At 45.1% G+C, this 27,843-nt stretch overlaps 1 protein-coding gene across 2 annotated transcripts in view; it reads left to right on the top strand.

Annotated features, from left to right (window-relative positions):
* LOC147889526 (uncharacterized) overlaps window positions 1-27,843 on the top strand; it is a 135,537-nt gene that overhangs the window by 87,045 nt on the left and 20,649 nt on the right. For both annotated transcript variants that reach the window (XM_087391652.1, XM_087391653.1), the window contains exons 11-14: window positions 4,815-5,107; window positions 13,046-13,157; window positions 23,553-23,693; window positions 23,781-23,876. In XM_087391652.1, the coding sequence (XP_087247778.1) occupies window positions 4,815-5,107; window positions 13,046-13,157; window positions 23,553-23,693; window positions 23,781-23,876 (642 nt within the window). The remainder of the gene's footprint in view (window positions 1-4,814; window positions 5,108-13,045; window positions 13,158-23,552; window positions 23,694-23,780; window positions 23,877-27,843) is intronic.

The raw sequence follows: 27,843 nt of genomic DNA, 5'->3' as shown, positions 1-27,843 counted from the left end.
TTTTATACAGAGACACATTAGATCCGAGAGCGCCTAATACCAGTAGTCAGGGGGTATACATGGGAGTCTGCCTACAAAGATGAGACGAGGGATACAGGAGGGGTTCGAGGGTCAAGAGGAGTGGCAGTCCTTTACAGATCCACACTTTTGGAGGCCATCTCAGTGGAGCAGAGAGATGCACATTCTAGGTTTCTTTGGATCCAGATTTGGCACGTGGACAGCGGGGATCTATTTATTGCAGTTTGCTACTTCCCCCCTGAGGCCTCCCACTTTGCCAGAGATATTCAAGGTGAGGATGAGGCATCTCCATTTGTTGCTCTTTATCAGTCCATTGTTGACTTCCCTAGCCGCGGAGAAGTCCTCCTAGTTGGGGACTTCAACACAAGGATAGGCGCTCGTCAGGCACCACTCCTCGAGACTTTAAGGATGATTCCACTCTATTGCCAAACATTGACCTTGAGGAGGCAGGTATGCTACGGGTTTCAGCTAATAGCACAAAGTTCACATCTTATGGGCAGGCCCTATTAGACCTCGGCAGGATGCATGATCTCATTATTTATAATGGTCTTGACAGATGACCCGCCTCAGGTGGTTTCACGTGCTTTCCACATGGGGGAGGCTCCAGTGTTGTTGACTACATCATGGGATCCCATGCCTTCACATCTCGCATCACTGACTTCACAGTAGCACCTCTCCCTCCAGGGGCTGATCATACCTATCTTTTCTTTAGCATTTCCACTCTGTGTCGTGCAGCACTTTCCACCCCACTGAGTTCTTACTCCATCTACCATGATATATGCTTTGATCGCGATCACTCACCTACTTACTCTGGCCGTCTGTACATACTTCTTACCTACATTGACTTCATACCCCTATTAGAGGATCATGCTGCCCTAGTCACCCGCTCACTACACGAGACTGCTCTTCACACTTTTCCGCACACCACCCGCTCCACCCGCCCACCACCCCTTGGGACCATACCCTATATAGCTGGTACGATGATGAGTGTAAGCTTTACGCCGTTGTGTGGATAAAAATGTAAAAATGTTTTTCACTTGTTGCATGCTGATGGGTAGGTGCATAGCTATGCACATAGCTCATGGGTGGTGGCTTAGACTTATGGACACCCTCATAGAGGACTCTTCACTGATGGATATATTTGCTTGAGATGGTAGATACTTCTACGAGGACTTTTGGGAAATGATGAAGAAGCAGTGTGGGTACATCAGGCACTCCAGAGCAATTGGTGTGGGATGACATGCTTTTCATTGCCATCCTGTGTCCTATGTTTATCTTGCCATGAGTGATTTTCGATTTGTTGCAAGTTGTGTGAGCATCCATGTCATGGTCTGTGGGCTTCATGGACGTGCGGTTAAATGTGGCAATCAAGCAATAAAGGCTCTGCTGGAAGGTTATGTGAAAAGGTGTGCTTTAAGTCTAAGATTGGGGATTAATAGCCTTGGTCTAGTTTGTGGGGAAGTTTTGGGAGGGGTAAGAAGGCAAAGGTGATGTGGCTAATTTTGAGAGAGGGAGGCCATGCATGCTACGTAAACGAGGAAAGAGGAGCTTCTGGATAAACAGACGAAGTCACGTACGTGGAGAGGCAGCTTGCAGGAGGATTCCGGAAGGAGTACGTGGGCACGCAAGAGATCATCACGAGGAGGGAGGCGACTATTGCTTGGGAGAGCCTCTCGGGTTTAGAGGTCGTGAATATATGAAGAGGCCGGGGGAAGCTTTGTTTGTGTCATTACATACAAGAGTATCTACTTGTAAAATCTAGGGTATTTTTGAGCTGTTTAGTGTAGAAAACATACTTTATTGGATGTCCATATGGTCTAGTTATTTCTTTGTTTCTCTCCTCCTTTCAATGCTTGTAGAACAAGCCATCGAATCTAATAAAACACAATACATATCGTGTGTCGCCTTTATAGTTTCTGATGAGTTCTTATTTTCACTGGTCTGGCTGTGTCAATGCTCCCAATATGCTGGCATATCACTAAAACTACAAGAAGACATTGATGTATCTGGCTTCTGGCGTCTTAATGCACCTGCAGTATTAGAATAGAAAGTATTATAGTCTCATGTGCAGCCCGTTGTTTGGCACCACTATGCTTAGAAAATGTAATATTTAGATGGCTCATTGCATGTATTCAACATGCCCAAGGCTTGAGCATGCTAACCTCTCACAGGAATCTAGAAGAGGACTTGGGGAAGGAAGCTGAAAGACCAGGGAGAGCGAAGGGTGGCTCGAAAAGCTTGGGAGGAAAAGCCTACACCAGGAGTTGCGCAGGGGAGGAGCGGTTGGAGATTGGAGATAGGAATACGGGAGTTGATGAGCAAGGAAGGCTGCGCATGAGCTCGAGGAGGTTCAAGGAAGCAAGAAGACCAAGTGGAGGTGGGAAGGTCAATGGGAGCTTGAAAAAGGGAGGCTATATAGTGATGGGAGGGGGATTTCCGACTGCATGCTTGGCTCAAAGGGACTCAGGTTTGGAAAGGATAAGCTCTGGGTGCACCGGGATTACAGCTACATGGTGAATTCAGATCGAATGGGAGAGAAGGGCGATTGCAGACGCTGCTGGTTACCTTCACGTAAGGGAGTTTTGTGAGCGTGTGTGGGCTGAGAAGAACTTGGCGCTGGTCTCCAAAAATAGCGAGCTGTGTGTAGTTGGCTGAGCATGGTGGCTCCCACACAGGCAAGACGGTCGTCATTTGCACATGAGCTGATGCAGAGAATGCATGGTCTGGCTGGAGTTTTTTGGAAGGGAGCTAGGTGAGCAGGAGAGGAACCGGGAGCCATGATCGTCATGCAGGGCAGAGGCTGATGGGTGTGGAGGCTTGTAGAAGGAGTTTGAAGAGCTGAAAGCTTGGAAGGGATTTGGTTGTGGCGTCAATAATGCATGGGCAGGGAGCCTTGAAAGAGTTCTGTCAGAGGTCCTGCTCAAAGGTTTGATGAATGTAGTTACAAGGAGTTTGGGCTAGGCGTGTCCATTGAGCGGATGGAGAACCTTCAAGGAGGAAGTCCAAGGTTCCTGAGACGAAGGAAATGTGTGCTCCGTGAGCATGGGAGTAGCCACTGCGCTATGACCACCGTTTAAAGGATAGATAGGCGCCATCAATCCAAATGAGTCATGACATCTGATGCGCTTGAGAACCCATGCACTACTACAAGGAGTACCTTTTGTAGAAGATCTCCAAGGGTCGAGATTTCAAAGGGCCAAAGCATTCTCAAAAGGCCACAAAATGCACGTAGGAGAAGAATATTACTTATTGACATGCTGATGAACGTGGCTAGCAAATCAGAGGTGATCGTGATGTTGGTTTTCTTGGCCTGACACAAAGGGAGATTGAGGTTGCTTGTTTGCTGAGCTGCAATGAGAATTGCATGGAGTTAACGGGGCTATCTCTCTGTAAATATGCAATTATCAAGATGATGTTTTGTTGCTGATTTAGTGCGGGAACTGATTTGTTGATTTCAATTCTACATGGATGGAGATGTCTTGTATTGAGTAGCATGTTTTCTGATGAGAAGACAGTTCTGAAGCTGCTGTGACTGACTGTTCTGAGCAGGCATAATATGAAATTATCACTGTGGGTTGTATGTTTTGTGACCATATATGGTTGTCTGGATGATTGCTGGTCAATGAAGAGGGGACTTCAAATGACAGTTAAACAGATCTGAAAATCATCAATCTTCTGTGCATCCTTAATTGTGGTTCTTTTGCATGTTCCTGAGCTTGAGCTTAGTCAGTAGGAGCTTGTGTTGAGCTATGTAATCCACTGGGTTGTTAGGTTGTTTGGCTTGGGAGGAAATGTGGCTAGTGTATGAATTGAATGTAAGGGGTGTAGAGACCAGGATGTTGAACAAATGCCTTTTACCTTATGATGGTGTTGTTCACTTGATTTAAATGTGGATGACAGTGGCTGTGAAGGCGGATTAGGCTCTACTGCTTTTGTCCATCCACCGTCAGCTCAAATTCAAAACCAAAAACAGTCTTCCAAGCGAACTAGAGACGCTACGCGTGTACCGTCGACTGGTACATAGAAAGAAACTAGACTTTGTCTGCCGGAACGAGGAGGAGCTACTGAACAATTCTGTTCAGTAACAACTCTAGGGACTTTTGGTGGAGATTTCTAGAGGGACAATCCCCCCTCACCACTCACTGACACTCAGGTGTGGTTTGATTATGCACGCACACTCTATGATATCCCAAATCAGCCAGTCCCTAACCTCTCACATATGCCCCACCCATGGTGAAACGCAGCCTGTTCTGCCAGTTTACACTACTTAATTTGCACTCCTGTTTTTATCCGTGTTCTCATGTTCTCATGATTCTAAGTCCATGCCCGTACATCTTACTCCGGCAACCCCTTTTCTGTTGTTATTCTTTATAAGAGAGGGTCTTGATTTCAAGTCCATGCCCTTGTATCTTAATCCCGAACGTCCATTTGCTGCTAGCATTATTTCATAAGAAAGGGTCTGATCTTGTCTTCACAATATATGACCCTCTCTCTAATTATCCAAATCCTAACCTTTTGGGATATATGGATATTTATTGAATCATGTCTTCACAATATATGACCCTCTCTCTAATTATCCAAATCCTAACCTTTTGGGATATATGGATATTTATTGACAATCAATGTGAATACTCTGAATGGAACCAAACCCTTGAGGAGCGATTTATGAGCTGCTTTCTAGAGCCTTAATACATCCAAACTTTTGAATGATTTATCTACATTTATTTGGTCAATGTCTATTGATCATGTAACAGCTTAACATGTCACTAATGAAAAAGTGTATGCTGCGTGGGCAGGTTCAAGAACGAGACAATGAAATCAACATGTTGGTATCGTTTATTCGGAAACGAGACTTAGTGAGCCTACAAACAACCCTCCCCAACGAGAAATGTCACAAAGGACTTATATCAAGTGATGAGGAAACAATTGGCTCTACACCTTCAGCTGCAAATAGCCACATAAAAGGAGACGTGGATGGCTCCCATCAAGATGGTGAAAGCATTAATTATTCACATTTGGACAAAAAATCACCACCTCAAACTCTGTTACCCATCAACCCAACTCTCAATCAATTGCAAGCTTTTGAATTGTATCTTTCTATGCCCTCACTTTCAACTTTCTCTATATCTCCTTTTGGTTTTAAAATTTACAGTTGTTACCTCTATAGTTTTTTCCAAGACCAAAATCGTTTTCTTAGAAATAAAATTCAGTTGGTTTTATAAAGAGATGAGAAATAAAATGGATGAATAACCCCAATGTTTTCTGCATTGGGTGTATGGTCTGACAAAATATGAAGAGGGGAGAGGAGAAGAGTGGAGATGAGGAGAGGGCACAGCTAGAGAGCACACCACAAATGACTAACTGTACACTAGATTTAGTTGAAAAAATAGAATATATACAAACCCATTTAGGGTTAGGGTTAGGGGATCTAACCCTTTCCTCTATAGCACTCTATAAGGTTAGTGCTATGCACATATGATCACGTGATGGTGCTATGCACACATGATCACGTGATGTTGAGCGTGAACTCTCAACACCTTCCCTCAAGATCAACATCATGAAGTAGGCCTTCCCTCAAGATGATGATTCTGGGGAATCGAAGAAGGACTGAGCATTATATTCCATCACACCTCTTTAATGGGAATGTCCTTCCTTTGCGTCAAACCAAGAGCTAGTCGGTGTTTCTCGAATAGCTCTTTACCGAGTGGTTTGGTAAAGATGTCTGCAACATTCTCTTTGCTATCACAATGCTGCAGTGTGATGTCACCAAGTAACACTCTTTCTCTGATGAAGTGCTCTCTGACATCAATGTGCTTTGTCCTGGAGTGATATATTGGATTCTTGGCCAATGCTTGAGCCGATTGATTATCACAGTATATTGTTGTTGGCTTTGACTCATCAAAGTAATTTGTTTCTGACAATAGTCTTCTAAGCCATATAGCCTCACATGCACCTGTAGTGAGAGCCCTATATTCTGCTTCAGTCAAAGACAAAGAAACAGTTGGCTGTTTGTTTGACAACCATGATATAGCACCTTGACCAAGAAAAAATGCATATCCTTATGTCGATAACCTGGTCTCATGATCTCTGGCATAGTCACTATCACAGTATCCATGCAACCGTGGATGACTTCCTTTGTATTCTATCCCAAACTGTCTTGTACCTCTGATGTATCTCAAGACTCTTTTGGCTGCATTCCAGTGAGACTGTTTTGGATTTGCCATAAACTGTACTAGTGAGCTTACTGCATAATAAATATCTGGCCGAGTGATAGTCAGATATATAAGAGATCCGATGAGCTGCCTATAGTATCTGTCATTGACTGTAGGCTTTTCTGAATCTTTAATAAGTTTCAAACTCTGTTCCATGGGAGTGGCTGCAATCTTGCAATCTACCATATGAAACTTCTTCAGGAGACTGTCAACATACTTGAGTTGACTCATGAATGTGCTATCTGAATCTTTCCAGAACTCAATTCCAAGACAATAGTGCATAAGTCCAAGATCTTTCATGTCGAACTCTGCGGATAAGTCTTGTTTCAATTTTCTGATGAAGCTATCCTTGCTTCTTGTCACAATCAGATCATCTATGTACAAAAGTACAATAGTAATGTCTTCCCCTTGAACTTTGTAGTAGAAAGTATGATCTGCATTGACTTCATGTATCCCAGATCAGCAAAATACTTGTCAATTCTGCTATACCAACTTCTGGGTGCTTGCTTTAAGCCGTAGAGACTTTTCTTGAAATGGCAAACCTTATTCTCCTTTCCTGGTTCAACATAACCTGCTGGTTGTTGTATGTAGACTTCCTCGTCTAGATAACCATTGAGAAATGCATTCTTGACATCGAGCTGATACACATTCCATTTGCTGAGTGTCGCTAGTGATATCGAGAACCGTATGGAATCCATCTTTGCTACTAGAGCATAAGTCTCATCATAGTCTTGACCATATTGCTGTGCAAATCTTTTTGCAACTAGTCTGGCTTTGGATCTCTAAATACTGCCATCTGGATTGTACTTCACTTTGTATACCCATTTGTTTGCTATGGCCTTCTTTCTTGGTGGAAGGTCGCATAATTCCCAAGTATTATTCTTATACAAAGCATCCATTTCTTCATTCATAGCAGTTTGCCATTCTAGCTTGTCTATTGCGTCTTCGAAGTACACTGGCTCTTCTGTAGCCATGACGGTAGTCATAAGAGCTTAGTTGGTGGTTTCCACTTGAATTGCTTTGCCTTTCTGAGCATATGTCAATCTAGTTGGAGGTCTGCTTTTCCTAGTAGACCGTCTGAGCTGCTGTGGCTCTGCTTGGGGTGTTGCTGGCAATTCTTGCTCTTCTTCATCAACCTGTTCTGTAGATGACTGTGAAGTCGATGCTTCCATCTCCTGTGTAGGTGAGGTTTTCCATTCTAATTCCTCATCAAAGATTACATCTCTGGAGATAATGACCTTGCGGTTGATGGGATCATACAATTTGTATGCTTTGCTTTCTTCACTGTAGCCAACCATGATGCATTTGCGTGACTTTGCATCCAATTTCCTGCGATGATCATCATGTATGTGGGCATATGCTATGCAACTGAATATGCGGAGATGTCCAATGTGTGGCTTGTGTCCAGTGAATGCTTCATAAGGAGTCGTACCCTGTATCGGTTTGGTAAGAAGCTGATTAAGCAAATAGTTTGCAGTGGCTATTGCTTCTGCCCAATGCTGATTCGGAAGATGCTTTTCACTAAGCATTGCTCTAGCACTGTCTGCTAAAGTCTCATTCTTCCTTTCAACTCTTGCATTCTGTTGAGAAGTATCTGCACATGTGAATTGTCTTCGTATGCCGTGATTTCTGCAAAAGTTCATGAATGCTGAAGACATGTATTCACCTCCTCTATCTGATCTCATGGCCTTGATCTTTCTGCCTGTCTAGTTTTCTACCACAGCTTTGAATTCTTGAAATCTGGAAAACACTTCAGATTTCTCTTTCAGAAAGTAGACCTAACAATATCTGCTGTAGTCGTTGACGAAAGTCAAGTAATAAAGTGAACCATTGATGCTGTGGGTCTGGGCATAACCCCATACATCTGTATGTATCAAATCAAGAATACCTCGTGCACGAGAGGTTCTTCTGACAAAGTTGGTTCGCTTTTGTTTGCCGGAGCAGCATGCTTCGCAAACCTTTCCAAGAAACTGTAGCTTCAGAATCCCAATTGTCATATTCTGATTCGTGAGATCTAACAAGTATTTGAAATTGACATGACCATATCTCTTGTGCCATTTTGCAGATAGTGGCATCTATTGCGGTTAAGCTGACATGGCATGCTTATCTGGTACTGTAGCTAGCATTCTGTATAAGCATCCTTCCTTGACACCTTTTACTACTAGCTGACATCTTTTGGATTTATCTCTGATAGTGCATTCATCACCGTCAAAGATGACTTTGTAATTGTGTTCCGTCATTTGACCTACTGACAAGAGGTTCTTGCTGAGCTTCGGAACATAGAGTACATCTTTCACTAATCCTTTCGTACCAGTGAAATTGTTCATAGGGATAACACCTGTCCCTTGAACCGGATTCGGTGTATTGTTTGCTGTGTAGATGACATTTTTCTGTCCTTCTAATGGCTTCATTTCTGTGAACCATTCCTGATGATTTGTCATGTGAGATGATGCACCGCTGTCGATGTACCAAGGATCTTGTTCCACTTGGTCGACTTGATAGCTGTAATCCTCTTGGGGATTGAAATCAGTGTCTGGGTACACTGTATCAGTCTGATGCATTTCCTCGCTTGTAAGAAGCATATTTTCATGTTCATTTGCAAAATGACTGTGACTAGAATATCCACCACGTTGATTTCCTCTGCCTCGGAAATTCCCTTGATTACTGCTGGATTGACCGCCTTGGTCGTACTGCTGCTTGCGGCAATCTCTTTCATTGTCCAAACTTGTGATAGTAGTTGCACTGGATGTTTGACACGTTGGTGGATGCATTCCCTCGTCCTTGAAATCTTCCTCGGTTGGAATGATTTTCTCTTTGCTGATTTTGATGCTGCTGAGGATGATGCTTATGCTGATGTTGATGCTGACTTTGATTTTGTTGCTGATGATGACCACTTTTCTGGTATGATCTACCTCTGCCTCTGCTTCTACTTCTGTCTGAAGTTGTGAATGCCCAATCATTAGAATGACCTTTACGTGCTTGAATAGCTTGAGTCCCGAGTTCTTCACCAAGTAGAACTGACTTAAGTTCTTCTAGTGTCGGAATTTGCCGTTGAATGGCAATACTTTGAACTAGATTTTCGTATCCCTCTCCTAGTCCATTCAGACTGACTTGAACCATTTCTACGGGATTCATAGTCTCTCATGCTGCTGCAAGTTGATTGTTGTAGTCTTTTATGCGGAGTACATAAGCATGACCGGTTTCACTGCTGTTGTGGAAACTCTGGTTGATTTGGTTTCTCAGGGTGAGAATCCTGGATGTGTTTTTGGACTCGTAGAGAGCTGCGAACATATCCCATGCTTCTTTCGATGTCTTGACTATGTTGAGTTGTTCTAGCATGACATCTTGCACATTCTGCTTGATCAGATGATAGGCGTACTTGTCTTTCTTATCCCATTCTGGCTGAGCTCGGGCAATGGCAGGATCTGCTACTAGTGCGAAAACTATTTGTGTGGCTGTAGGTCCCGTTGCTGGTGCTGTGACAACAGATGGAGTAGAGCTACTGGTGGCTGGATCGTCCAATGGTCTAGGTGTAGACCCATCAACATACTCCCATTTGTCCTAAAGTACAAGAATGGCCTCCATTCGGTATTTCCATGTACCGTAATTGGAGTTGTCTAACTTAGCAGATGCCTCCATATTGAGGTTGCTAGTCCTACACATGGTGCAAGAAATGTACTCAAAAGTGTTGTGAAAATCTCTGTATGAATCAACTGCAAATACAGTGACTATACCAAGTGAAATCTCTGAACCGTCGGTGAAGATAGAACTGCAATATATAAAATCTGATCTGTATTACAAGGCTTGTGGCAATGATGTCGGGAATAGCCAAGAGGCTTTACAAGGCTGAAATGATGTTCACGATGCCGTGAAATAGCCAAATAGGCTTTACAATGGTGGCATGTGTGTGTGAAATCAATTGCTATCTGCCCACTGAAACAATCTGCAATGCCTCTGTACTCTCTGAAGTCTGCTCACTGAACTGATGAACGTAAGGTTTCAGATAATGTAATGATGTGAAACCGTATGTGAGCGTATGGACGGACTCCGAGTAGGTACTAGTCGGGAATTTCGGGCATGGCTTAGATTGGCAACTTGGGGAAATTCAAAGCGTCCCCTCTATGGCGATCTAGTCTACTCTGATCTAGATCTATACCAACCGTCGAGCGATGAAAGAACAGCAAATAATTCCTTTTCTTTTGTTCTTTTTAAGTGCTTGGTCAGATGCGTTGATGTAGAGGCAAATGTGCGTGAAAGAAGTGGTTTTGTTGGCGAGGCTCAAATGTGAGTGTAACTTGCGCCAAAATGTGCGCGTGATGTGACGAGCGCGTAGAGCGACTTTCCTTTTTGGAGCGCCCTAAAATTCTTCTTGGATCAAGAGATACGACTTGATCTAGGTGGAGGGGCAAAAGGAGTGCAAATGGTGCTCAATGATGATGTGTCACTATGGGTCACATGCAATAATGATGTGGTACTGTGCCTAGCAAGAGATGTGCTAGTGGAGCCCTGTGCTGAGGTGGCAGGAGTGGTCACATGAAGTGACTATGGAGCAGTGTGTATGCCTGCAGAGGTCAGTGCTGGCTGGACAACTGAGGTGGCACTGCTGAGGTGGTACAAATGATGATGTCAGTAGATGACGTGGCAATGATGATGTGGCACTGATGACGTGGCAGATGACGTGACAGTTGAGCTGGCAGGGTGATGTGTTAGTGATGACATGGCACAAGTGACGTGTCACTAATGACGTGGCAGTTGAGCTGGCAGGGTGACGTGGCACGGATGATGTGGCCACATGACGTGTCTTGCTGACGTGGCTGTCGGTGATGATGTGGCAGATAAGGTGATGTGGCAGATGATGAGCTGGCAGGGTGACGTGGCCTACTGACGTGTCTGTGATGACGTGGCACTTTGAGCCTACGTGGCAGATAAGGTGACACGTGGAAGATAAGCTGATGTGGCAAGCATGGGAGACTACTGACGTGGCACTCAAGGCTGACGTGGCCAATAGGAGACACATGGCCAGATAGGGGTGCCTGATGACGTGGTGAGTAGATAAGTGCCACGTGTAGGGATATTGGATGTCAGAATCTAGCAAGGTACTGACGGAATTTGCGAGATTCCATCGACGGATATTGCAGATTGATGGAGAGAGGCACTAGCCTTTTGGAGCTGCGCTATGGAGGTGTGTGGTGATCAGCCGTTGAGAGAGGCTGGGAGCTCTCGTCGTTTGTTTGGAGAGAACTCGTCTGTCTTGGAATTACTACAGAGCAGGCTGTTTGGTCGGGCGCTGAGGTCGCTGATTATCACGGGAGCCCTAAGAGTTGCGCTTGGGCGCTATGTTCATTGAAGGCGCTGTGGACGAAGCTTGTGAAGCAGACGTTGCTGATATCGGTGATGCAGGTGTTGATGTCCATTGAAGGAGAGCTGGTCATTTGGGCTAGAGCAGCCGCTGCAACTACTTGTGGCGTAGGAGTTGGCTATGCGTCGCTGGTGGACGGCTTGGAGTGTCTGTCGAGAGAGCTGCCATCGAGGAAGGCTGCAGTTTGCCTTCGTGTTGGAGCTAGTAGAAGCTTATGGAGCCCGTCAGGTCGTTTTGTTGAAATGAAGCAATGTCTATAGCTCGTTGCAGGTCACGTCGGAGATGCTGAAGTTCATTGACGAGCGCTGTTGATAGCTTTTGGATGAGGCCAGGAGTACCGTATGAGGATTGTATGCGCTGAGCCTTTGGTTGTGATGCCAAAATTTGTGGTGGCCGCTACTGAGAGGTCCCATGTGAGTCACTGCTACTACTCGGCCATAAATGGAGCTTTGTTGAACCGGGCAGAAGCCTTGTTGCTTCTAATGCCTTGCAGTTGGAGCCTTCAAAGAGTGCACTTGGCGAGAAGCTTAGACGCTTAGACAGTCGAGGCTCACTAAGCAGAACTGAAATCAAATAAAGAAGGAAGAACTGAAATCACTCTGAAATCTTCAAAGGGATCGCTCAACAGAATCTCTCAAGGAGAAGAAGAGGATACTCTCTCTCACACACACAATATCTCTCTCAAGAACAATGACGGAAATTTCTTTCAATGGATGGAATTTTTTCATCAAAGAAGAAGTTCTCTCAACAGAAGAGAACACTCGATCTCTCAATCTCTCAATCACTCTCACAAGGATGGCACCTCAGCGGAAGGCATAACCAATGACAAAATATGAAGAGGGGAGAGGAGAAGAGTGGAGATGAGGAGAGAGGGCACAGCTAGAGAGCACACCACAAATGACTAACTGTACACTAGATTTAGTTGAAAAAATAGAATATATACAAACCCATTTAGGGTTAGGGTTAGGGTTAGGGGATCTAACCCTTTCCTTTATAGCACTCTATAAGGTTAGTGCTATGCACATATGATCACATGATGGTGCTATGCACACATGATCACATGATGTTGAGCGTGAACTCTCAACATGGTCTAGAGTTGAATATTAAGGATGTCTAGAGTTGATACTAAGGATGGTGGAAATAGATTAATCCTCCGAGTTATATGATTTCTGTCATTCCCTCTCCAAAGTGCCTCTAAGAAAATGCATTATGTTTACCATAAGCTATTATAAGAATGCAGTTTTTTTGGACAGTATTGCACAATACATAAATGGAAGTAAAGCCCAAGGGGGCCATATGTTGATCATTGTTTGCACCTAAGAAATGTTTCTTACTTGTTTGCAATTATCTGCATAATGTTTCGCCTACTTGTATCAAATGATAAATGGCTGTGTACTTGTATATTAAATGATAGATGAATGGAATACTTATTTTCTTCTTCTATGCACATGTATAGATTCCAAAGAAACTACCCTAAAAATAAAGCGATCCAAGAGAACGAAAGCCTTCTGAAAATGAAATATGCAGAAGCTAAGTCTATCGGCAATAACGTTAACAAAGCACGAGAGGTTGTTTTCCTTTCCCCTTTGCACTGATTTAGTTTCTGTTTTACCTTTAAATGGACCCTTTCCTTGGTGTCGGCTCGATGAATAGTAACTGAAGTGAATCAAAACCAGGCATATGTGCCAGTAGTGCACGAGAAAGAAGCCTTACTGGCATGCAATTAGTCATAAGAATGGTTTTTTAAAAAGCCTAAGGAAATCTGTCTATCAAAATGATGTTGAATTCACACCATGTTTTGTACAAGTCTTACGGTGCATAGCATTTAAGGAGTCTTAGGTAACAGCTTCGGAAGGATCTTATTTTTAAAATTTAAGGTCCAAGCTTTTAAAATTTCTGCATTTTGAAACTTGAAAAAAAAGGGGAAGGGAGTGCATTCAGGGCACCATCCGTCTGCTCCAAAAAGTCCTCAACTAGCTGCCATCAGAGCTTCGAATGTGTTTAAATACCTGAGGTCCTGAGGTACTTCAGTGCCTGGAAAGTGCATCTTCAGCTGCTGCCTTTCAAGCTTAAGGCTCAGCTGCAAGCTTGAGGTTTTGTGCTCCAACTTGGAGAAAAACTGCTTCTCCTCCATCAGCTTCTAACTCTCCCCTCTCATCCCCTCCCTCTCAACCTCTCAGCCTCCCCTCTCCTTCTGAACCCCTCTCCCAGCCCTTCCTCCTAGAATTCCCTTACATTCCCATCCTTTTTCCGCTGTTCCTTCCTCTCCAATTGACAAATGGATCACCATTGGTTTGATTCGGCCTCCCATCCTTGATTGACAAATGGCGACCCAATTAGTCAATCCTCGTCCAATTCCACCGATTGCGAGAACGTGTATCTTTTCAAAAGACAACCTGCTGCAGTTGGAAAAGGACGTGGAGCTTGAGATCTCTACTACACTCTTCGCACGCATCCATGGGTCCCACCACTTCAGATCACATTCTAGGGATTGGATGCTTGCAGGCTTTATCTGAGGACCTTGCCTTGCACCTCACCGACATTCAATTATTTGGACAAGGATTCTTTCAGGTGGCATTTGACAACCCTGGAGCTGCTAGCACTTTGCTTAATGCCAACCCTTTCGCGCTTGGCTCAAGGAAGATTTTCTTCAAGCCCGTCTCTCTTGGATTTTCTTCAAGCCCGTCTCTCTTGGCTCAAGGAAGATTTTCTTCAAGCCCGTCTCTCTTGGATTCGACCCAGTAGAGGAGGACAGGCAAACGACATCTCTATCTAGTAGATTTCCAGGTCTTCCCCACGTATACCATCGACTCCTTGCTACAGTCAGGGCTTCTTTTGGAGTGGTCACTGTGATCCCCTCCTTCCTAATTTGCCCTCTTCAGCAGCAGATGCGCTCAGATCGGATGGGGTGCCTAGAGTTAGGGTCATTGTCTCTGACCCTAATATTTCTGATGACACATCATGCTCTAGCGCCCGGATGACTCTCTTTCGGTAGAGTGTCGAGATAGCAGGCAAGCAGGACTAGTGTCGGGATATGCAGGGTCTTTTGGCATTTTGCCAAAGATTGCCCAAAGAAAAAGAAAAGACATAAGAAACCATGTAGTTGGGTTAGGGATATCCAAGTTAAATGAATACAAACCTGCCACAAAGTATCTTTATTGACCTTGTGGATTTGTTTCGTGTCAGTTGGAGGGATGTACATTAATGGGCATACCTCTAGTGTGGAACCATCTAGTAGCATGCAAGTACAAACACCCATCGTTCCCCTCCATTGCAAGATGACCTCCATGGTAACCTTTCTCTATCAGCCTTAGTCATGCCATACTCTCTAAGCTTGTCCAAATAGATGACGATATGGAATGATCATCCATGTGTAGTAAGAGTGGATTAGCAAACTCGAGTATAATGTCGTGTGGAGTGTACATCTTCTCATGCCCATTATACATGACAGCATCATGACCTGTCACCAAGTTGTAATACTCCAACAAGTAAAATACAACGTTGAGCTCTATTTGACCATAGTCAAAGAGTTCTTCATTTATCTTAAATATGGTCAAAGAGTTCTTTTAATTGGTCAAAGCATTGACTTCGGGCAAAAACACCTGACTCTGGTCAAGTAGGCTTGGCTCTAGTCAGGGACACTTGGTTTAGGCCAAGAGGGTTGACTATGTTCAACTAGAGTATTATAGAGCTTGCTACGACTAGAGCATTGACTATGGTCAACGAGGCATGGCTTCAGCCAAGGAGGGTCGACCCTAGTTAACCAAGATATTCCGACCTCGGTCGGAGAGATTTACTTATAATTAAGGAGCCTTGACTGTCGGTCAAAGCCCTTAATTATGGTCAAAGAGGGTTGACCCTGGTCAACTAGAGAATGAATGTGTGTGCATTGGTTTGCATGGTGTTGATGCCCACAGAGACTAGGATTAGTCTAGAGTTTTATGTTGCATGCAAGAGCTGACAATGGGTGCCATGGTTGTGTTCTACAAATTAATTATTGTTCAAGTACAAGAGGGTACTAAATGCCCTATTTTTAAGGGGCTACGGCTGCTTACTAGGAGGGGATCTACCTTGGAGTGTGTGACCACAAGCTTGACAGCCCATAGCTGCCAACACGTGGCACTTCCAGAATAGAATAGAATCTAGGATTAAGGACAGCAAGGGGAATTGCCAAAATGAGGCACCCTGCTGCTCCCACGAGATAATGGATGAATGCAGCTGTTTGCTGCAGGTTTATGTACTCAGAATTTTGCTATTTAGTAAAGTACCTTTCCGGGGGGGGGGTCCAGCCTGTTGGTTCTAGGACCTAGTGTGTCTGTGAGAAAGAAAGAAAGAAAGAAAGTGTATTACTGTCCACTAAAGGCCAAAATGGGCCCATGGGACATCAAGAACTTTGCATACAAGATAGCACAAAATCAACGTGCCACAAAGAAGAGGCATCGTCGAATATCATCTAAGTGCTACACAATACAATGCAAGTGAAAGTACATAATGTCAAATCTGAGCCTAAATACAAAGTAAACTAGATGTAAGGAAACCGCCCCTGGGTGCAAAATGGGGGGATGAGTACAATATGCCAATGCAAAGATACAAGTCCAGGTGTCACGGAGTCCATCGACTCTCCCTCCTGCTAGGAGAGTACAAATCTGAGCAAAGGTGAGGTGAGCGGCTGGTGGGGCGAGATCTCCATGAGTAAGTCTCCTCCGAAAAGCTGCCATCATCCTGGATCGTCTGGAGATGAAGCGACGAGTACGTCCCCTATGTAACAAGATCCTGCAGCGTCTACAAACCATCTCATATGTACATCCATAGGGTGGAGGCATGTGTCCTGTGTGAGCTCTGACCTCCTCGTGCTCCTCCTGGTCTCTGTCCTCTGGTATAGCGTGTGCGTGAGCTCTATCAGGCTGGGCTCTATCACGCTCCGGTCTGTGCTAATGGTCTCTGAGGTAGTCTCGTCGAAGCATAGTGGCCTCCCTGACATAAAGAGTTAGGCAATGCTGATCCTCGTAGTCCATCACTCGTGAGAGAGGTCCAAAGCCATCCGTGAAGAGACAGTGGAATCTACCTCTGAGCTCATAATATAGCGGGCATCTGCAAATGAAGTGCTCCTCTGACTCCACCTCTCCCATGGTGCAACAAGGGCAGATCCTGGTCTCTCGGCCTGGTCGCCGTCCATCCTCCATGCGTCGCATCCTACCAGCCTCTATCTCGAGCTGATGCGAAGAGACTCTAAGCTGGCCAAGGGCAATCCTCAGTGAGTGGGACATGTGGATACCTGTATAGCCTGGTGGAATGACAAATCCATCCTCTGAGATCCGAAGGAAGTGGTCACGATATGTGGCCATCTTCGTCGGAAGCTGCGTGGGATAAATCCAAGTGCGATACGTATGAAGCTGCAGCAAGTCTGCTCTCGTGACCTGGCTAAGCTCGTGGCGAGTCAACTCGAGATGAGGGGCATCTATGCTGTATCGGAAGGGAGGCAGTCTATCCATGTCTAGTCCAAGAGATGTGAGCCACCTAGTGAGTCTGAAGTACCAGCAGTATCGGGCTCCAGATCGTGCCAACTCCATAGAAGATGCAAGTGCTAACCATGGCAACCGAGCTCTGCCTGCTGCTGAGTCTCCAAACTCCCTAACCCTATGCAAATACATGACCGACTGAAACGCTGCATCCAATGCAAGGGGAGTAGCTCCAAACTCTGCTAGCATGATCTCGTGCGGAACTGTAGCCTTGGCCCTAATGAGCCGAGAGAACATGATGATCTGTAACCTCTCTACTCGTCTCCAATCTGCAGTGCCGAGGTCTCCTTCCCAGAAAGGAGCTGCATACATCGTAGCTGGTCTCACCAATGTATCAAAAAGCAAGGATTTCGTATTGGGATGCTGAAAGTGGGACTGAAAACACTGACGCTCAAGATGAGCCAACGAAGCATACCCTTTACTAATCCTATCTCGTGCTGCATATGTCATGGTGAAAACCGGTCCCCTGAAAACTGCCCCCAAATAAGTGTACTCTCTAACAAGCTCAATGGGCTGTCCGTCATATGTGAAGCAAAACTCATCCGTGCTGTAAATACGATCAGAGGTGTTGAAAACCATAACCTTGGTCTTGCCAAGGTTTACGGTCAACCCCCTGTCCTGGCAAAACCTGTGGAGTGCCTCAATATGTGCCTGGAGGCTCTAAGCAGTAGAGGAAATGAGAACCACATCGTCCGCATACAGGAGGATAGGAATGGAGGATCCTGAGAGAGTAGAGCCCACACCGCCTCTGTCATCTGTATAAACATCTCTAGCTCATCAATATATAATCCAAAGAGAGTAGGAGAGAGCGGGCAACCCTGCTTCACCCCAATCGTGCTGCATACCTCCTCTGAGAGCCCCTCACGTGTCCGAACCCGACCAGTGACCCTCTCATACAAAGCCATGATAGCCCACTGTATCTCTCCACTGAAGCCCATCTGGCGAATCCTCTGAAACAATCTGAATCACGGAACTGTGTCAAATGCCTTCCTGAAGTCCACGAAGCAACAATAAAGCCGTTGCCTTCGTGACTTCGCCTCCTCTACCAGTGCCCTGAGTGTGAGGATGTGGTCAAGTGTCGAATGATCCCTGCGAAATCCAGCCTGCCCTCTGGCTCTGAGTCCTATCATCTCGGCATGGTCATTTATACAGCTTTCCAAAACTGATGCATAGATCTTGGCCATAACGTGGCCAATCATGATGGTCCTGTGATTCGACGGCTCCATAGGGTCCCCTGACTTGTGGATAGGTACTATGGTATTGCCTAACCAGGACTGTGGTAGGCCTGTACAAACAGACTCATTGAAGAGATGGGAAAGAACAAAATCTAAGGCATCAATCCCATGGATTACATACTCCACTTGCAATCCATCATGATCCTTAGCTCTCCCGTTCTTCAATCGGTGGACTGCTGTGCACGGACACTCTCTGGTGTGAAGAGACTAGATGAAGCTGGCCTAGGGGAATGGGATAAATCGATGGCTGGCTGATCTGGAACATCGTATAGAGCTGAAGTGTATGCAGACCAGACACGTGGATCTGTGAGGGGGCTCTGAGACTTCGAGCGGAGGAATTTTCTCCAGAATTCCTTGGAGTCACAGCTGAAAAGCAAGCTTCTCAGCTCCTCATTCCGGGCTAGAAATTGGCGTTTGCAAGGAACAAGACCAACCGGTGGGGGACTAGACGAATGACATGTGGCAGGGAACGACATGTGAGCGGCAGAAACGAGTGAAGTATGTACAAGTTCCCACCGGTCCTGCGTGGATGGTAGAGCATCTAATAGATGAGGACGGAGTAGGCGGCTGAGGTTCTGGCTATATACATCATCGAATTGGTGGTCGAAATGAACCTCGTAATAGGGTTGGCGGTCGTGATAACGAGGGGGGGGTGGGTCATGGGAGACATTAGTCAAAGTAAAGTGGATGAGTGCATGGTCGGCAGAGGGCATGAAGGGGCTAACAGTAAGGCTATGGATGGAAGGGACTAGAGTCGGGGGACCTATGATGTAGTCGATCACGCTAGTACCACGCCCAGAAGCAGAAGAGAATGTAGGCATGGAAGACTGTGGCCACCTGGACAAGCCGTTATAAATGACCATACTGTGCGAGGTGAGGAGCTCCAGTAACTGACGTCCCTGATCTGTGGGCTGTACTGTGCAGTCTGATGAAGTCCGACAGAGGCTATCATCGTGAAATGCTGGGAGTATGACCGGATCCTCCATGAAGTCATAAGTGAGGGCCTGTCTGTCTGAGGTCCTCGCGTTGAAGTCTCCTAAAAGGATGACTTCTCCGCGATGTGAAAAATCTGCAATGTCCGCTGAGAGATCCTCAAATATGGACTGGCCTGGTCCAGTGGAAGAATAGATCGACTGCGCCGGGGGGAAGTAGCAAACTGCAATAAAAAGATCTCGCTGAGGGGCTCTGCGGCAGATGCGTACCCACAAGAATCGGGCATGTGAATCTGCTCTCTCCACTGTGATGATCCGATCGAGATGCTCTCTGTACAAAATGGCCACTCCTCCAGATCCTCTCACTCCAAATGTTCGAGTGTGCTGCCTGAAGGCAGATCTCCATGTATACCCTGTCACTCGTGGCAAAGGTCTCTCTGGACTCTCGTGTGTCTCCGTGAAAAAGATGATCTCTCCCAAAGAATGCCCCCCGTAGATTGCCTGGCTGTGCTGTAAAAGAACCATTGCAGTTCCATACAGCGATGCGTAGACTATCTGACAGGTGGTGTGTCCCATGGGCCCTGTCCCATCAAGCGGTCGTAGCAGGAGGTGGAGGTGGGGCTATATCTGCTGGTCTGTCATCTCTAAGCACTGTGGGAGCATGCCTCAAAGTGCCTGTGATGAGTCTGCCATCCCTGATCACTGCCCACTTGCCCTGAGCTCGGGCTGCATCTCTCTGAGGCATGAGCGCCTTGCGCTCCTCAACCTGTATCCGAGTCAGATCCTCGTCCATGGAAATCTGTGGGTGGTCTCTGAGTGTCCCTCTCCTCCTGAGGGCAGCTAGACGTGCCTGGGCATCTCTGAATCTGATAATGAGGGGCTGCTCTCTAGTTCGATCCCTCCCGACTCTATATGATCCTACTATGCCATGATCCTGTACTCCCAGTGTCTGAGAGACAAAGGTCACAGCCTGTGTCATCGTGGACTTTATCGCCGAGGGCAAGATACCACGAATGCGAATGTTGAGGGCCTTTGTGGCCCTTTGCTGTGACTCGGCCAATGTAGCTGATACAGTCGATCTCTGAGGCTGTGATGGCTGACGACGGACGACATCCACCCACTCTGTGGCTCTCTGGACCTCTGTCTGAAGGGAGGTCAAACGCTCCTCAACCGCTGCTACTGCTGTAGTGGGAGATGTGTCTATGTGCTGAACGTGAGTCTCGATCTGCTGCACTCGCTCTGTGTGTCCATGAATCTCTCCAGCAAGAGTCCTATGAGTCGCCTGTAAGACCTGAAGATCTGTCCTAATAGACAAGATCTCCCGATCCTGCTGTGTCACTCGATCAGCAAGAGATGCAACGTGAGCTGTAAGTAGAGCAATGGTCTCGTCCTTCCTGTGAAGCATCTGAAGGGCAGCTCGGAGGTGGGTCTCAAAGTGCTGAAGCTCTAGTAGGATGTGGCGGCAAGGACAAACAGCACAAGGCATGGAAGGAGAAAGAAAGGGAGAAAGGGGGGAAACCGGTAAGGTGGGTAGCGGGGATGAAGGAGAAGGCTGGAAAGGGGGAGAGAAAGCGGGTACCGGGGATGGAGAGGAGGGGATGGGTAAAGTCTGTAGAGAGGATGAGGAGGAGGGAGCCTCTGGCAAAGTAGGTAAAATAGGCAACAAAGGGGGGGAAGAGGTGACAGAGGGCTGTGAGAGGGGGAGCAAAAAGGGTGGAGAAGGGGTAGGAGAAGAAGGAACCTGAGAGGGGAGGGGTGAAAAAAACTGCGGGTACAAAGTAGCTATGGGCGGAAGATGAGATAATGGAGCTGAAACCGGTGTACCTGCGACTGGGAGTGCAGCAAGTGCGGGCACTGCGCTGGGCGGAAGATGAGATAGTGGAGCTGAAACCGGTGTACCTGCGACTGGGAGTGCGGCAAGTGCGGGCACTGCGCTGTCCTTTGAAGAAGATGCAAGTCCTCTTCTACTATAGTGCAGCATATCGGTCGTGGCGGCCATTGATGCTGCTGCTGTTGCTGCTTCTGTAACATGCTCGACGGTGTCGGCCATGTTTAATTACGGGAAACTGGCAACATTGAAAAGCGGGAGATGGCGAGCGCTGCCAATGTGCGATGAGAGAGAGAGAGAGAGACAGACAGACAGACAGAGAGACAGACAGACAAAGAGAAGAGAGATTTAAAATTAAAAAAGAAAAGTTGGGGTTTTTTTTTAATTTATTTATTTATTTAAAAAAAAAAAGGGGGTTGGGGCTGCGTTTTTTTTTTTTAATTTTAAAAAAAAAAAAAAAGGGGGAGGGGGGCCCGGGGGGGTCGGGGCTGCAAGTGCGAGGGGGGGCGGGGGGGTGAGAGGAGGGGCGCGAGGGGGTGGGCGGGAGGGTTGAGGGAGGGGGGTGAGCGGGGGGGCTGCGGGGGGCTGAGCGGAGGGGTGAAGGGGGGGGGGTTCCAAGGGGTGAGCGGGGGGGAAGAGGGGTGAGAGGAGGGGTGCAAGGGGTGAGCGAGTGGTGAGCGGGGGCTGCGAGTGCGAGGGGGTGAGCGGAGGGGTGAGCGAGGGGTGAGCGGGGGGGCTGAGCGGAGGGGTGAGCGGGTGAGAGAGAGAGAGAGAGAGAGAGAGAGGGAGGGAGAGATTTCCATTCAAGAAGGCATCGTTGAAAGAACTGGTGTTGAGGAGAGAATTGTAATTGAAAGAACTGACAATGGTTTTCATAGCACTGGGTTTCAGTGACCTGTAACCTCCTACTTAGTCTTGACAAGATCTACTCCCAAGAATGCTTTTGTAGAGTGCTGCTGGTCTAACCAGGGAATTAAAGAGGAGGGCCTTTGTGTTCACATGCTGAAAATGGGCTTCTAAGCATTGTCTCTCTAGTCTGGCCAATGAAGTATGTGGAAAGGAGAAAGATCAGGTTGCTAGGTGCAATCTGCAGCTTTAAGGAGAGCAGAGATGACCTGTGCGGCATGCGCATGGAGGAAAAGGGTCAGAAAGAAAAGAATTCTGGTGTCACTCCTTCAAATAGAGCGTCAGAGCCCCATGGTTCTACAGAGGAAGGGCCATACATGTAGGTTTGAGAAGAAACCTATACAGCATTCCGAAGTACACCCAAGCAGAAGTGGAGGTTCATGCTTGATCAGAAAAATTTCACACCTGGCGAATCAAGCTGATGCAGACAGCTATCTTGTGAGGAGAGAAACAGCATAATTGGGATGGGTTCAAAAGAGAAGCAATGGCAGCAAATGGAATGACAAAGGAGGAGGAACACATCTGGGGGTGCGAGAATGAATTGATAAAAAGTGCAGCGATGGAGGGCAAAAACAGTACTACTATGAACATCTAGCAGATAGCTTTGTAGGTGTAACAATTTTATAAACATTATGTTGACAGAATCATCTCAAACTGTGTGTATGTGTCCTGTTTTCTCAGCTTAAGCACTACTTTACAAGAGTGGTTCTAATGTTTAGTGTGTTTTAAGCAACAATCACAAATAGCTAGCATCAATTGAGTGATTTTATTACTATTTCAAGTTTCACCATTCAAGAAGACGTTTTTTAAGCAAGTACATGTACTTTACACGAGTGGATCTAATGTTTGGTGCATCAAGTAATAAGTCTAGATGGAGGAGCATCAAGAATTACTTGATAAGCAAGAGATATTATTATTTCATCATCAACGAGTAGACAATTTTGGTGATAATCTTCTAGTAACAAGTGACAATTAGGACATTCTAGCAATCAGAATAAGATTTTGTAAGTTTGAATAATTTAAAACAAAGATAGTTTTAGCATCAAATGTGAATTGGACACAATGTCAATTAACTCTTCAACTTTATTCAAACAGCTTCAATAAAACAAGGTAGCAAGTAAATGTTCTAGCACATATGCAAAAACTCAAATTAATTTTGCTTGCAAAGGGTAATCTTTAATGGAGAAGACTGTTGGCAATGCACATTGCCTAAGGTTAAACCCTTTAATAGTTAGGAGTATGGATAAGCCTCTATCAAAGAGCACCACTAGTATTAGGTTGGATAACCTCTAGCTAGAAGCACCATCACCGTCATCATGGCCTCTGTCATACTGTTATGATAGATTTAGAATACCTTTCTCAATGCCCTCTTCCCCCTACCCTCCTAAGGAACCATGGAAAGTTGTGAATATATGAAGCGTCTATGGAAAGTTGGGAATCTGATCACATGTTTTGTTTTGTGTGTATTTCATCAACATGCTTTTTTGGTTGTGCATATAGCTTCTTGTATGGCTTGTGTCAACACTGTATTATGGTAATGCAGAAAATCAATGCTCTAAAGTCTCAAATAGAGAAACATCGCATTGAGCGCACAATGCAAGGGTTGTATAGTGGCACCAGAGGAGAAATGTTGGCCTTTGATCCCATTGAAGAACATATGATTATTGAGATAGAGAGCAGCAAGGTTCAAATCTTTAGCTCCTTTCACTTCTAAAGGTTTAGTTGAGATTCTGGAAAACAGAACTGAATGATGGATTTTTACTGACTTCAGAAAGCATATAAAGAAGGTTTCAACAAGCTAAGAGATCTCAAAAGGGAAATTGAAAACCTTCATCACTTACTGGAGCAGAGCCATATAAAACTTCAGGTGACACACTTTGAACGGTTGGACTTTCTTGTATACATATTCTCTTACATAAAATTTACCTCATTTTCAAACTAGTTATATCTTTATTGCTTTCCTCACCTTTTTAGAATTGGCATTTTTCTTTCATTGAATTTAATATCCTGCCATAGCATAAAATGAATCAGGTTGTTTTTTAATTTGTTTGATCACGCTGTTTTGATTTGTTTTGAAATACATTACTTATCGGGACTATAGAATACAAAAGGTGGGTGAACAACGTGGGTAATCCCAGGCCGAGGGCTGATGACTCTCCTTGGCCCATTTAACTGCTTGCCAAAATGAGAAGATGTTGTCAAAGATGCTATCTCCATGTACAAAGCCAATGTAACTGTCGTGTATGAGGTCCTTTGGGATTGTAGACAAGCTAGGTTCATTTTCTCCCTCCCCTTTCTTCATCACCTGCGGCCTCAATGTGTAATGAAGGGGAAAAAGGTGATACCAATGTAGAAAAGGGGTAGGGGCAGGTCTGGAGAAAGGGGGATAGACTAGCAGAAGGGGAAGAGAGATAGGGGAAGAAGGGAGGAGAAGGGGTAGGAGAGAGAGAATGGGGTAGGAAAGAGAGAGGGAGTAGGGAAGGGAGAGAGTGAGCGAGCGTAGGCAGGAAGGAAGAAGGGAGAGTAGATAGGATTAGATGTCACATCAAAAGGTACATAGTAGGGGGTGGATGGGGACTTATATAGTCCCTCCACATTTTCCACCTAAAGGACCTCTAACTTGGCTCTTTTTTGCCTTTATTGCACAATGGCTTGGTTCTCTCTGTCGAGGTCTCGGGCGCTCTATGAGATGCATAGCTTCTCTTTGTCTGCTTTGTTTTGACGCCATTTGGTTGAGTTATGCTCTCCGGACGTTGTCCCTTCCTCTCCTTGCAGACCTACGCACGCCTTAGTGGATACTTGTTGGGAGACCATGGCAAGCATTTCAGCCAGGCATATCTTGACATGCACAGAGGCACTTGATGGTTTCCCTAGTCCACCACCCTTCTCACACCATGGCCAGTATTTGGATAGATATTGTACGCACGTTGATGTTCATCTAGTCGAGCATGCAGGGATCCTCTGAGATTGCTTCTGCTAGGAGGAACTTTTCCTTAGGGAGTGGAGAGGTTCTCTTTTCTTCTCAAGGTCAAGCCTTCTTTACTCCTCTCATTCTTTTGAGCATATGGAAAATAATCTTGCTCTCTCCAAACTAGGCATATCCAGTGATTAATGGACTTCATGTGGCCACATTTCAAAATGCGAGCCTATCAAACATGTCCCATGCTTTCACAAGCAAGTCACATTTGTATCGAACAAAGTGTTGCCAACAAATGAATCTCTTTCCAACCCCTATCTAGTAAGCTTGACATGCATTTCTTGGCTCTTATTTATTGCTCCTCAATTTCCATGAGCTTCATCGTAGGGCACATTTAACAAATCATCTACTACCATATTAGTACTCACTAGATGCCCTTTTCCTACATTTGAAACTGTAGGAGACTCAATCATTAACAACATCTCTTCTCATAACATCAACAGATAAATCTGCTTCGTCGACTCCAACTAGAATTTATATTGGATCAAACCATACAGAGGTTGTCGAGCGGAGACTTCACAAAAGTGGATAACCCAAACATCCTAGAACAACTGGTCAAGGATATTACACTTTCGGGTGAACAAGAGAATCCCAAGGGTATCCCCGAGATTTGTTTCAATACCTGGTTTTCCACTCTCAGAGGGCATATTTTCCAGGAGCCATATATTAAGCTTAATAAAGTCTTGTTTCGATACGGAGGTCAGGGTCTTACATTTTCTATTGCTCCATGAAGCTTTTTTCTTATACCAATTGATATTAAGTATCGTTTCTTTCTCTTTAAATAAGCCATGTTGATGATTTCTTATAAAATCCTTTTTAATCCAAATTCCCTTCTAGGGGATATTCTCATAGCATTTGCCAATATCCACTGTGAAGACGGAGTATATTTTCTCCGGTAAATTTAGTTTTACCTCATAAATAGAATTGACTAGCCAGAATGCACTCACCTTGATATCGGTCTCCAATCGTATTTCTTCTTGAAGATTCCTCCATATTTCCGTGATGGGTTCAAGGAATGTTTGTAGAGCCACAGTGATTAAGGAAGCCAATTCCGAAAAGATACAAAGGTGGGCATTAGTAATCCATCTGAAAGTGTTCTTGTGGGCTTTAAAGGTAGCCATGAGATAAGGTAATGAGTGCGAATCCATTGGCCTATGGCAGGTATACATCTATAGGAGATGGATATTCTGCCCGTAGCTACATGGGACCAAAACGGCTTGCTCTACAGAGATTATTTCCTCCACTCATGAGGACGGCTTGATCTAGGCACCGTAATATCTATAGATCCATCTTTTCCACACGGTATGGATCCCCGTATGCCTGCTCAAGACCTTATCCCACCGAGTCCAAATTGAGGTAAGACATGAGATTGCAGCCATGTCACACCACAAAGATCTAAGGCTTTGTACTCTTTATGACACACATGAGGCAAAGATCGAGGAGCATCTTGTAATGGGATGCCCCAAATACTATGAGATCCGGGAGAGGTGCGAAACCCTAACTTTTAGGCATGAGAAGTGAGAAGGAGACTGGTGGGCACAAGACTTGCAAGCACTCCCCCCATTTTAGGTACCATCATCGCAACATCTATATCAGGCCACCTCCTGTCGCCCACGAGTCATCCTACAAAGAGGAATTAAGGATGCTAGCAAAGATCTCAAACATGTTCCAAAGACACTATGACTCCCGATGTGACCCTAATCAGGTCCACCTAGAGCTCAGGCTAGTCAAGGTTGACAAATGACAAGGCATGACAAAAACTACTCCCAACATATGGAGTTTCTTTCCTGTAGTTTCTAGGTTCACCAGTAGTTTCTTGGAGGTGTGACATTTTTCTTGGTCTCAAAGGCTTTTTCGGCCTTCTACAAACATTACTAAATCTTTCTCTATTTCTTTCTTTCTTCCTTTCTTTTTCCCTTCCCAACATGTTGTCACCTTTCCTTTGTGCTCTCAATGCCTTGTCCCCTTCCACTCTCTCCATGGTTTTAGACATGGTAATCTCTCCTGTTCAGAGCATCCTCATGGCGTGTCTCTAATCAGAATATATCAATAAGCTATTGGTAGGATCAAAGGCTCCACATCTTCCTAAATCCTCATGGAGTGAATTACACTCTTGACACACTTATCGTAGCTACTAGGCCTACCAAGCTTTCAATGTACTCTCCTTTTGGTACCCCCAACCACCTTTTTTGCTTTTGTTCATCTACATCTCTGTGGTGGATTGCTTACTTGTTCTCTTGTTTGTTATATTTCCATACACGCCTACAATGAGTTTATGCTCTCGTAAGTTGGATAATGTCCTTACGGGTTGTAATATTGAGGTAACACTATGTTACGACATGTGTTACTTGTTTCACGGGTCTTAAAACATTTGAGAGGTCATATCTACAATCTTACTACAACTCAATGATGTCCATAGATTGATGTAATTATATCGCATACATGGCAATATGATCTAGAAGTCAATCTAAGTCTAGGACTTAAGATAGTTTACCAACAAATTCCATAATTTCATTGTATTTCATATGTGTGCAATCCAATTCAAATTTCGCCAACCTTATGTGCTTTCTCTGCTCTGAACAAATTTAAAGGTGGTACTAGAGTCATCCTCTTAGAACAACCTTGTACAAGCTCATGCATTGTGAATCATTGGAGGTGACCTGAAGAAGACCATTGCTATGAGAAGTTACATTGGCAGAACATGCTCAAAGATGCAGCGTTTCAACAGAATAGATGCATCATTATCCTTTGCCTACTAGCATCATTATGGTACCCACTACATCTATTTTGGGATTGCTATTCACATGTGTGCTTATGTCAAGGAGGGGGCACTCACACCCACAAATAGAAAATTCTT

This window comes from Dipteris shenzhenensis, chromosome 20, assembly GCF_047967505.1.
Source record: "Dipteris shenzhenensis isolate YYH24624 ecotype China chromosome 20, Dip_SZ_1.0, whole genome shotgun sequence".
NCBI classification, from domain to species: Eukaryota; Viridiplantae; Streptophyta; class Polypodiopsida; order Gleicheniales; family Dipteridaceae; genus Dipteris; species Dipteris shenzhenensis.
Note: the sequence above shows the minus strand (reverse complement) of the source record. Positions and strands in the feature narration are given on the sequence as shown.